General features: G+C 47.3%; 1 protein-coding gene across 10 annotated transcripts in view; it reads right to left on the reverse strand.

The window, feature by feature from the left end:
* Positions 1-12853, reverse strand: part of tle3b (TLE family member 3, transcriptional corepressor b) — a 38747-nt gene that overhangs the window by 12314 nt on the left and 13580 nt on the right. For 2 of the 10 annotated variants that reach the window (XM_045225256.1, XM_041882889.2), the window contains exons 6-10: positions 11985-12047; positions 11588-11692; positions 5722-5754; positions 2956-3169; positions 2502-2563 (exon numbers count right to left, since the gene is read on the reverse strand). In XM_045225256.1, coding sequence (XP_045081191.1) covers positions 2502-2563; positions 2956-3169; positions 5722-5754; positions 11588-11692; positions 11985-12047 — 477 coding nt within the window. The remainder of the gene's footprint in view (positions 1-2501; positions 2564-2955; positions 3170-5721; positions 5755-11587; positions 11693-11984; positions 12048-12853) is intronic. The other 8 variants (XM_045225264.1, XM_045225263.1, XM_045225262.1 and 5 more) reach the window with 6 other exon arrangements.

Below are 12853 nucleotides of genomic sequence, written 5' to 3' on the forward strand. Positions count from 1 at the left end.
GTAGCGCTCACCTTGTCTTCTCCAGGCAAGCTTTTTTCCGGATGCCCCAAACAATCGGAAAGGGGATTCATCAGAGAAAATGACTTTACCCCAGTCCTCAGCAGTCCAATCCCTGTACCTTTTGCAGAATATCAGTCTGTCCCTGATGTTTTTCCTGAAGAGAAGTGGCTTCCTCGCTGCCCTTCTTGACACCAGGCCATCCTCCAAAACTCTTTGCCTCACTGTGCGTGCAGATGCACTCAGACCTGCCTGCTGCCATTCCTGAGCAAGCTCTGCACTGGTGGTGCCCCGAGCCCGCAGCTGAATCAACTTTAGGAGACGGTCCTGGCGCTTGCTGGACTTTCTTGGGTGCCCTGAAGCCTTCTTCACAACAATTGAACATCTCTGAAGTTCTTGATGATCCGATAAATGGTTGATTTAGGTGCAATCTTACTAGCAGCAATATCCTTGCCTATGAAGCCCTTTTTGTGCCGAACAATGATTTCAAGCACCACCCTCCTTTTAAAGCTTCCAGTCGGTTATTCTAACTCAATCAGCATGACAGAGTGATCTCCAGTCTTGTCATCGTCAACACTCTCTCCTGTGTTAAGGAGAGAATCACTGACATGATGTTAGCTGGTCCTTTTGTGGCAGGGCTGAAATGCAGTGGAAATGTTTTTTGGGGATTAAGTTCATTTTCATGGCAAAGAGGGACTGCAATTAATTGCAATTCATCTGATCCCTCTTCATAACATTCTGAAGTATATGCAAATTGCCATCATAAAAACTGAGGCAGCAGACTTTGTGAAAATTAATATTTGTGTCATTTTCAAAACTTTTGACCACGACTGTACAGTTCCTCAAAATAGTCAGAATTAATCTAAGATAACTCAAGAAATCTGTAATGAAATTGACGTTTTTGCCAAGTAGATCTTAGTCTCGCAATTTTACATTAACTAAATGTTTGGTGCATTATTTCTCAATGAAAAAATTTGCATGCAAACTAGTCATCTCTCGTTGAATGACAACAAAGACTTTATTGAAGAATCCCTTCAGTTGACCAATCACTGGCGAATGGGCGTAGACTTCGGGCTCCCGACTTTCGGCTGGCCTCGAGAAAGAAATGTGTGCATGAAAAGCCAAAAAAAAACCTTACCGAAGTCCTAAAACATCGCAAAATGTTGTCATAGTATATGCACAAACTCTTCCGAACTGTTTGGGCTGGGAAGCATGCGGACGCCTTACAAGGATAGTAAAAACAAGGAGAATTCAGACAAGTGGGGACATTACGCCTTAGAGGTTTTTAGGCTTAGGGGTTAGGTTTAGGGCTAGAATTAGGGCTAGGGTAAATATAATTTTGAATTGGAATACATTGTTTGGTCCCCACAAGGATAGTAAAACAAATGTGTGTGTCTGTTTCTCTGTCTGTAATACACAGTGGCCTTTTAAGGCATGATTAACAGACTGGATAACCTCAGACACCCCCTATCAGATGACCTGAGACAACAGGACAGGAAGGGAGGAAGCGACAGAAGGAGGGAGGGAGAGGGGGATGAGGGAGGGGAGTCGAGTTAGCATTAGCAGCGCTAATCGCAGGGGCCCGGTTTCGTTCCCTTCAGACATGACTGCACCCATTCACGCTGCCCAGTCATTGGGAACCCAATCCCTGCACTGCCGCAGCCGCCACCGCGTCGCTATCCCTGGATATCAGAGAGATTTAATCCAGTCTAATAAACAGAGGCTTTAACAAGAGAAGAAGCCCGGGAGCAGGAGGGAGAGGAAACAATTCACTATCTGTGTTCATAAATATTTACTGGAAGTAGGCAGAGAGAGAAAGAGAGCAAGGGGGAACGATTGAGTATGAAACAGACAGAGAGAGAGAGAGACGAGAGAGAGAGAGAGAGAGAGAGAGAGAGAGAGAGACCAACAGAGAGAGACAGAGAGGGAGACAGAGACAGAGACAGAGAGAGAGACATTACAACACAGACAAAATGAAAAGGAGTGCATTAGAAAACAAAGAGGCAGAATAGGACGGGAGAGAAAGATGGGAGGACTAAAAGGCAGAGAGGGGTGGGGAGGGAGGAGGGAGGATAGATGGGCTACAGTAAATCCTCTTAGACGGAGAGAAGAGAGTCAAAGTCTCTTTTAATTGTGATGAAATTATAGAGCGGGCTAATCCTCGCCTGGTGATTGGAGTCATTTTCCACCTGGATTAGACAGCATAGCGGCGGAAGCAGCAGCGGCTTTATGTGGCAGACTCAGCTCCCCCATTCATTGTTTGATTTCAGAACGGCTTATACGAGACAAAACGTGTGTGTTCTACTGCAGGGATCATGAATTTTGAATTTCTAACGAGGCGTGGTGTTTAAAGTCAATCAAAGTGCCTTAATCACCAAACAGACTGGCTCAAAGTCAATGTCAAGGGAGGGGAGAGAGGGTGAGGTGGGGGAGAGGGTGAGGTGGGGGAGAGGGTGAGGTGGGGGAGAGATGGGGGGACCTCAGAAGAATAAAGGAGAACTTACCGTGCTCGACTCTCGTTCTTTTACCAGAGGGATCGCCAGGGGGGAGTGAAAGGATGACAGGCCAAGAGGGAGAAAGTGAAGAGAACGTTAGTACGCATGGCAATATGTATTGTGACTTAATTGGTCTGCATTCACGACAAAACAGCATTTTAAAAAAACGTTGGTTTCACATTCAGACAAGTCATTTTAATGAGTGTCCTAACTGACTGTTTGCAGCCACTGTGGTCTGAGAGTACATGGACATCAGGCCACCCAATTCACACTCAAATAGAATCAGCACAGAACCAAAATGGCTGTAATGTAGAGCCACAATGCCCACTGAGTAGAGACAAAATGGCCGCAATATCAAACCACAACGCCCATTGTATGGATCCAAAATGGCCGCAATACAAAAAGACACTGCCCATCGAGCAGAACCACACCACCTCAGTATCCACACCCTCAAGCTCCTCACCTCTGTGCTCTAGGTCATGGTTGTTCTTCTCATCCTTGACGGAGGGCAGGTGGGCCTGGCTGCCCAGGGCGCCCAGCGCCAGCAGGCCAGAGCCAGCCACGCCCGGGATGGGGGGTATGCCAGGGGGCTGCAGGCCTGAGGGGTGCGGGGGCATCTGGATGGGTGGCCCACCGTGGGCAGCGTGGGACAGGTGCTGAGCCTGGAGCTGCTGCTGCTGTTGGGGAACAAGACATACGACAAGTGGGTCGGCTGGGAAGAGACCGTGGGACTGGCTACACAACACATGAGAGAGGGGGTTTAGTTCAGTGGGTCGGCTGGGAAGAGACCGGGGGACTGGCTTTACAACACGAGGCGGCTTAGTTCAGGTGTGCGCAACATTACAGAAAAGCTCAGATAAAAATGTGGCATTGATGTGTCGAATTAAAAGTATTTTTTCTTGTCATGTAAAATAGGGAATCCTCAATATCAGCTCTAGACAGTACATATTTCTATCGGCAACGGTCTAAAATGTTGCACCCCATTGAATAACAAGCCCTAGTACAGTGGTTCTCAAATCTCTCCTCAGGGACCCCTCAGACGTTTCACAATTGGGTTTTAGCACTGAACTAGTTCACCCGATTTACCTAGTCAAGGGTTTGATGATTAGTTGACAACTTGAATCAGGTGTGCTAGTTCTGGAATAGGTAAAATACATTAACCGGCTGGGGGTCCCCGGGTAGAGGTTTGGACCGGCTGGGGGTTCCCGAGGAGAGGTACATAAAGTTGTTAGTCTCCCTCCCCTCCCCAATCACAGTCCTAAACCATGGAAAGGAGGAAGGATTGGGGAGTTGAATTGAAGTCCACACATCTGTTAGAGGCCAGTAGGTAAGAACCATTCTTAGCAATAAGGCCATCTTCCTCACAAATGTCTGAGGATGGCTATTATATGAGGCCCTGGATATGAGGTTGGACACACACCCACCGTATCCCCACACACACACCCACCGTATCCACACACCCACCGTATCCCCACACACACACACCGTATCCACACACCCACCGTATCCCCACACACACACACCGTATCCTTCACACACGTCACGCTAAATAAGGTCCACCTCATTTCATAAACAGAACACACTTGATACATACTGGATGAACTGCGCCCAAATACCAGCTGCCTGCAGCAATTAGTGAGAAGCAGTCGGCACCACAACAACACAACAACCGCTAGTTAACAGTCCTTCAAGGCTTCAACGCAGGCTTCCTACTCGAAGATCTCAGTTCTATGTCGACTGTTTTAGCAGACACTCCAGACAAGAACATGGCTGGAGCTGTATTCTCCTAGGGTTGCATATAGGGTTAACTTCACCCACGGCATGATCGCCCCCATCCTGGCCCTCTGGCAAATACTGTTAACAGGCAGAGAGGGAGGGGGACACACACTTAGCCCTCCCAAGAGCCTGTCAACGTCAGAGAGCCAGAGAGAGAGCGAGAGAGAGAACGAGCAAGAGGGAGAGCGAGAGCGAGAGAAAGAGCGAGCAAGAGGGAGAGAGAGCAAGAGGGAGAGCGAGAGAGAAAAAGAGAGAGAGAGAGAGCAAGAGGGAGAGCGAGAGCGAGAGAGAAAGAGAGAGAGAGAGAGAGAGAGAGAGAGAGAGAGAGAGAGAGAGAGAGAGAGAGAGAGAGAGAGAGGGAGAGCGAGAGAGACAGACAGACAGACGAGAGCGACTCAGGGATCCAGACTAACAGACGGGAGTTAAATAGCCACTCAGCTGAAAAGGGGAAGTGAGTGCTTTAAAACTAGGTTAAATAACACTTAGCACATCCATCAAGTGTCAGTCCCAAACCAATCTATTGACCTTCCTGATAGCTCGCTAGCTGGGAGTCTTATAGCCCTGACCCATACGACTCATTAGAAGGAGGAGGAGCTTGTAAGCCTTTTAACAGTAAAGGTTGATCAAGTCTGGTCTCTTAACAATAGGCCTGTTTTCCAGTAGGCTCATTAACTGGAGCTGGGGAGTAGGGGTATAGAATGGATGGAACCCACTTAGACAGGCAGGATTGTTAATCAATATTGTGCTGGTGGTGTGTGAAGCAGAGGCCTATTTGTGTTAGGGAGGGATGGAAGGGGGGGGGAATAGAGAAGAGACGTCCCTGTTGAGGGTACTAATGAGGGAAGCATGCAGAGAAGCATCATCAAGAAGCCTCATTAAGGGGCCACCGTGGCGGAGGAGGAGAGGAGTGAAGGATGAGGGAAATAAATGGCCTCCGATTCAATATTCCTGGATAAAGAGGTGACAGACTTCCTTTCAGACTGATCTGTTTTTATCTGTGTAAATGACTCCAAATCTCGGGCGGGTTTTGTCAGGAGGGGATGCGCAGGAACGAGGCTATTAAAGCTAACGGGGCGAATCACAGCTCCCACCGACAGACCGTTAGCGTCAGGTGGAACCAACATCAACACTATGAAAGACTAACTGGCTGGCAGACTGGCTGGCAGACTGGCTGGCAGACTGGCTGGCAGACTGGCTGGCAGACTGCATGACTAAATAGCATAGACACAAATGAGGCTGAGTTCCAATACTTTAAAGTGCAATTTTGAGTATCAAGACACCCAATGCATGCTTTAGTTCCTGACTTCCTAACACACAGTGGTTATCTGTCGTTACAAAACCACTTGGCATGCTAAGTGGTAGCAATTCAAACAAACGTCAACAACAACATATCAACAACACATCTCTTCTCATTCCCTCCATTCATCCATCCATCCCTCTCCCAAACACTGACCATGAAGGCTGGGTAGACAGTTTGTTGCTGTTGCTGAAGGAGTCAAAGAAAGATGGCGGTAAGAGGAGGTAGCTGTGGCTAGGGAAGATCTCAATTGGATACTCCTCACGTCCTCTCTTCTTCTCAAAACCCATTGAGGAGGTCAGAGGGGAGGGACCTCTGGCTTTCTCATCCAATGGGTTTTAAGAAGGAGACGAGAGGACGTGAGGAGTATGCAATTGAGATCTTCCCTAGATCTAGCTCAATGCTAATGCTAGGAGGCTAACCACAGGTGCATTGCAATGCAGTACAGTTTGAGTGATAAGGCTATGATAATACAGTGTCCAAAGTGAAATGAACTGTGAGAACACATCGTTGGTCAGCAGTATGAGAGTCCTTCAAGAGGAGCTGAGGTACCTGCAATGGCTGAGGTTCTTATGCACAGTGGTTTGTATTAATTATTTTTCAGGTGTTAAAAAAAAACCCAAGGAGACTCATTAAATAGAGGGATAGGCCTACACATACTAACGTATCCGCCGGAAAATGGCAGACAATTGTCTGGTCTTAAATCCGTCCAATTTCTGTATTATTTACAGACTGTAGTGTCCATTTAGCCCGTATGCTACGCTCCACCTAGATGAAAACCAAAGCCATATCTACGAGACATCTCTAATATGGAAATCATGAGGTACTACATGTGTGTACAGGGGTTTCAGCCAATGTGACTGCAGACAAATGCCCTCTGTGTGAAAAGGGACACACTCAAACCAAATGGAAATGTGAATTTGACACTCAAATCTGCAGCAAATAAAAACATGCAAAGTGAGCGAGTGGGTCCTCCAAAAAGCAAATGGTTGTCCCAGAATAACAACAAAACAGGCGCTGTAATAAAATGTTTTACATGAAATGTGTGTTCTAGATCAAATAGGCAAAAGACCAACAGTAACCCATCTGTTAACCATTGATGTTGCCCTTAGGTACAGATCCAGGATCAGCTTTCCCTGCCATAATCCCAACTTTAACCAATAGTGTGGAAACCGCTAAACTGGTCTTAGATCAGTGTCTGGGGGGCAATTTCATCCTGTCCTGTTAACCATTATCTAAAAGAACAAGCCGGTGCTAAAAAGCTAGTAACTTCACACACTAACTAAAGTAATGTACACCTGGGTTGTCTACTTGTGTGAACTTCAGTATGATTAACACAGAATGGTTCCGTGCTTACTTTGGAATGGGGTTGACGTTCTGGAACATAATGTGCAAACTGTTTGTACACCGACTGTGCTGGTTGGCTGAGTAGAGCTAGATTACTGCACCTGTGTTATGGGAAGCAGTCTGTAAACCATTTGTTGTCTGTGAAGAGACTACTGTATACAAACCATGTAAAACGGTTTGTATACAGACTGGCTGGTATGCAGCGTTGTATTGGGGGGCTGTAAACCCTGTTGGAATATGTTGTTTATTGGTGCACCCTCTCTCTCAGGTCACTCTGTGCCTTGGGGAGAGGACAGATTAGCAGGTAGTATATCTCCTGAGATAACACTGGCATGGCCCTGTCCTGGGGACGGGAGACTGACTGCTGGAAAACATCTAACCTGGACAAGGGTCAGGGTGAGCTCTCTGTGTGTGTGTGTGTGTGTGTTGCTCCCTTTCTGGAGGACTGGGTGTGTGAGTGTGTGTTGAACAGATAATTTGTATCTCTCTCAGTGCCCAGTTAAGTGTATGAGCTACACCACATGACCAAAAGTATGTGGACACCAGCTCGTCAAACATTTCATTCCAAAATCATGGGTATTAATATGGAGTTGGTCCCCCCTTTGCTGCTATAACAGCCTCCACTCTTCTGGGAAGGCTTTCCACTAGATGTTGGAACATTACTGCGGGGACTTGCATCCATTCAGCCACAAGAGCATTAGTGAGGTCGGGCACTGATGTTGGGCGATTAGGCCTTGCTCGCAGTCGGCGTTCCAATTCATCCCAAATAAGTTTGATGGGGTTGAGGTCAGGGCTCTGTGCAGGCCAGTCAAGTTCAAGCTCCAGAGTCCAATTGCGGAGAGCTTTACACCACTCCAGCTGACGCTTGGCATTGCACATTATGATCTTAGGCTTGAGTGCGGCTGCTCTGCCATGGAAACCCATTTCATGAAGCTCCCGACTAACAGTTCTTGTGCTGACGTTGCTTCCAGAGGCAGTTTGCAACTCGGTAGTGAGGGTTGCAACCGAGGACAGACCATTGTTACGTGCTTCAGCACTCTGCGTTCCCATTCATGTGAGCTTGTGTGGCCTCCTACCACTTCGCGGCTGAGCCGTTGTTGCTCCTAGACGTTTCCACTTCACAATAACAGCACTTACAGTTGACCGGGGCATCTCTAGCAGGGCAGAAATGTGACGAACTGACTTGTTGGAAATGTGGCATCCTATGACAGTGCCACGTTGAAAGTCACTGAGCTCTTCAGTAAGGCCATTCTACTGCCAATGTTTGTCCATGGAGATTGCATGGCTGTGTGCTCGATTTTATACACCTGTCAGCAATGGGTGTGGCAGAAATAGCCGAATCCACTAATTTGAAGGGGTGTCCACATACACTATATATACAAAAGTATCTCTCTCTCGCTCTCTCCTCTCCCTCAGGGCTGAGTTAAGTGCATGGATATTCTTTCTCAGACAAATTACTTTGCATGTCTGTCCCTCAGTGTAAAGATGACATAGTTGAGTCCCTTAGGTTTAAAGAAGACCGGGTTAAGTGTACACTTCTGTCCCTCTCCCTGTCAATGTATCGTGTCTCCCTCTCTGACAGAAGTGTGTGTGTGGGTGTTTGTGTGTCTGACACTGGACATCGTTTAGTCAGACACACACATCAACTAGCCAAACCCTGCTGGCCTCGGATTACTGTGAGATATTTAATGACCTCCCTTCTTCCATCTCTCTATCCCTTGCTCTCTCCCCCACACAGTGGAAGCATGGAGATTGATCTCCTGTCATCTCTTCCTCCAACAAATAAAAGCCTGTTTTCATAGTGTGTGTGTGTGTGTGTGTGCCAAGCTGCCGAGCTCAACAGCCCTGCCCCTGCTTAATGGCAAAGGCGTGTGGACAGTAGAATTAAACCGCCCAGTGGCTGGGAGGAGAGGAGGAAGTAATTACCTTGGAAACGGGGGTCACAGTCTTGGCTCATTTGCCTTAATTGAATTTCAATATCTGCCTCCGGCCGGCTTGACCCCACCCCTGGGGCTGGCTAACTGCTAGATAAGCGCTAAGGGCTTCAGGATAGCTACTAAAAGCTAGGAGGTCAGCTAGCTAACCGCTAAGGGCTTCAGGATGGCTACTGAAAGCTAGGGGGTCAGCTAGCTAACCGCTAAGGGCTTCAGGATAGCTACTGAAAGCTACGGGGACAGCTAGCTAACCGCTAAGGGCTTCAGGATAGCTACTGAAAGCTACGGGGGTCAGCTAGCTAACCGCTAAGGGCTTCAGGATAGCTACTGACAGCTAGGGGTCAGTTAGCTAACCGCTAAGGGCTTCAGGATAGCTACTGACAGCTAGGGGGTAAGCTAGCTAACCGCTAAGGGCTTCAGGATAGTTACTGAAAGCTAGGGGGTCGGCTAGCTAACCGCTAAGTGCTTCAGGATAGCTACTGAAAGCTTGGGGGTCAGCTAGCTGACCGCTAAGGGCTTCAGGATAGCTACTGAAAGCTTGGGGGTCAGCTAGCTAACCGCTAAGGGCTTCAGGATAGCTACTGGCAGCTAAGGGGTCAGCTAGCTCGAACAAGTGAAAACAGCTAGCATGTTAGCTTTATTTAATAGGGCGGAAGGAGCAATATAGGAAGACGAGGTGTTATCATTTCAGAGTGTTCAGATTCCCAAATCGATCCGCATCTCCTAGAAACCCACAACATACTGTGCATCCGGTCAACTCATCAGCAAGCCCTTGGTTAACTGGATCAGTTGTGCCACTACTGGAATAGATCAAATAAGTGGAATGAGGAGAGCTTTGACTTTCAGAGTTAAGAAAGGGATTACTAGATAAAGCCTTATTACGATACAGCCACAACATGGTTAAGTTCTATAGCCTAGTTTCCATAGAGCTCTATGATGGTGTGTGTGTGTATGGGGGGCGGGGGTGTAATCTCAGCTTCAGGACACTACTGGTCTTCCCTATAGAGGAATAAGCAGCCTGAGTGGTAGAGATGAAGACTGCCCTTATCCAATTAAAAACATCCTTACTGGCAAAGTGGAGTCAGAGCAAAGCCCCATGATCTGATCACAGTCTTACTGCTCTAATCTCAGCCAGGTCTTTACGTTACCCTCTCTGTGACCGTCTCAGTTCACAACCAACACTAGCCACTCTCTCAGCCATTGCAGGAGGGGGCCCCCTTGAAGGACTGATTGCTGACCGACCGACACACTGCTGACCAGTGGGATAGTATGTATAACCATCAGACGTATGTATAAATTGAAGATAAATTAATCAAACCCACCATGGTAACTGGTAAATCAAATAGACAGTGCATCACATACAGTACATCAACTCATAATCAAAAACCAGTGGTGACCGAGGCAACGCTGCACGTGGGAGGGGTATGGTGGTGTCATACTGTAGCAAGCTAGTGCACCCCTGCAAAGATGCCCATACAGGACACTACTGTAACATCCTCTACCAGGACACTACTGTAACATCCTCTACCAGGACACTACTGTAACATCCTCTACCAGGACACTACTGTAACATCCTCTACCAGGACACTACTGTAACATCCTCTACCAGGACACTACTGTAACATCCTCTACCAGGACACTACTGTAACATCCTCTACCAGGACACTACTGTAACATCCTCTACCAGGACACTACTGTAACATCCTCTACCAGGACACTACTGTAACATCCTCTACCATACAGTATGCCTGATCAAGGACGCTACAGCAGTATCCTGTATTTTCCGTAGAGGACGCTACAGCAGTATCCTGTATTTATCCTGGTAGAGGACTTACAGCAGTATCCTGTAGTTATCCTGGTAGAGGACTACAGTAGTATCCTGTATGTTACCGTAGAGGACTTTACAGTAGTATCCTTATCCGGTAAGGACTTTACAGGACTACTGTAGACATCCTGTACGAGGACGTTACAGCAGTATCCTGTATGTTATCCTGGTAGAGGACGTTACAGCAGTATCCTGTATGTTATCCTGGTAGAGGACGTTACAGCAGTATCCTGTATGTTATCCTGGTAGAGGACGTTACAGCAGTATCCTGTATGTTATCCTGGTAGAGGACTTTACAGTAGTATCCTGTATGTTATCCTGGTAGAGGAGGTTACAGCAGTATCCTGTATGTTATCCTGGTAGAGGACGTTACAGTAGTGTCCTGTATGTTATCCTGGTAGAGGACGTTACAGCAGTATCCTGTATGTTATCCTGGTAGAGGACGTTACAGCAGTATCCTGTATGTTATCCTGGTAGAGGACGTTACAGCAGTATCCTGTATGGGTAACATCCTCTACATCAGTGTTTCCCAAACTCGGTCCTGGGTTTCACCCTAGCACTACCCAGCTGATTCAAATAATCAAAGCTTGATGATCAGTTGGTTATTTGAATCAGCTGTGTAGTGCTAGGGCAAAACCCAAAATGTGCCCCCCGAGTGGGGGGGGGCCTGGACTGATCTACATGCTACTACTTTAACATCCTCTAACCATGTACCACATCCACACTAGACTAATATATATATATATATATATATATCAAACAACATGTACTGTACTTTGAACTAGGGCTATATATCTATGTGAGATAGATGGGCCTAAATGAGACACTATATAGCTAGTGGACTACCGGTCCCGTCCGTGCGTGCAGGCTTGCCCCGGTCTCTGGCTGAATGAAGTAAAGTAAGGGGGGTACACACGGTGAGAGGCAGATTGGGAAGTCCACGTACCCCGATGATGGCATTGAGCTCAGTCATAGTGACCTGCTTGGCACGCTCAACAGCCTGAGCAACCTGCTGCTGGTGCTGTTGAGGAGAAACACAGAGACAAGGTTTAGCCAACGTTAGCTAGGCTACTGTACACCAAGTCTCGATGGTTATAGAGCCTGTTTCATAGACACAGATTTATTAAACCAGAATTAGGCTCATCTCGGGTTAAATTAATCAAAAACCTTAACATGTGAACAGGGATTAACCTTCAATTATATAAGGCCTGAAAAGGGGCTCTATACAACAGGACTACACAATCATGGGAACCCCAGAAGTTTTTTTTTGTATGTGTTAAGACAACGTTGGGATGGATGTGTGGGGCACTCACCTCCTGGGACAGGAAAGGCATGATCTGTGCGAGAATTGCATTGAGCCGTTTGGCAATCTCAGTCTGGAAGAGAGGAGAGAGGAAAAGGGGTGAGGACTACATCAGCAGCCAGCGTGGATTACTAACAGACAGAGAGAAGACGACAATGTCAATGTCTACCCCTCCACCCCACCTTCCAAGATACCAGTTCAGTTTTGGTTGGTTGAACAGAGACACATCAATAAGCTTGATAACACAGCAAGGGGGCCTGTTTTTCCCCTCTCTCACACACACACACACACACACAACTACATCCCTCAGTCCACTCCAGAGTCCATCTGGACCCCGGATGTCCCATTACTCTTAACTGAAACAAATGGGGGAGAAGCGCTCCTTAAAACAAACCAAATCTGGACTCCCTCTATCCCCCATCCATTAGACAGCTGGCCTTATTTCATTAGCAGTTTGAAATATGATAATAGCATTTGGGAGGAGGGAGACAAACCATGGTAATACTTCACAATTACTACGCAGCCATTTCACAGAAGACAGGGAGAGAGAGGAGAGGGGAGGCTGGCTGACTAGCAATATCTATCACCACCATCATCATTGGTATAGAGCAGGGGGAGGGGGGGGGGGTTCAGACTGAACACTTTAGAGCCCCACATTTGGAGGGCTGGATACAGTTCTGCTGCTCTTGAATATCCACGGACATAGTTGCCAAAACACAATCCATTTCCTCCTAACGGATTTCCAGAGAGCAAGAGAGAGAGCGAGAGACTTGACACTAAGGTAATCTAATTTGACTGTGTTGGGGAGAGAAGAACTAATGGATTGTGGGGCAGATGGCCCAGCAGGTGTGTGTGTGAGAGGGGGGGGACAGAGAGACG

Source organism: Coregonus clupeaformis, chromosome 15 (genome assembly GCF_020615455.1).
Source record: "Coregonus clupeaformis isolate EN_2021a chromosome 15, ASM2061545v1, whole genome shotgun sequence".
In the NCBI taxonomy this organism is placed as follows: domain Eukaryota; kingdom Metazoa; phylum Chordata; class Actinopteri; order Salmoniformes; family Salmonidae; genus Coregonus; species Coregonus clupeaformis.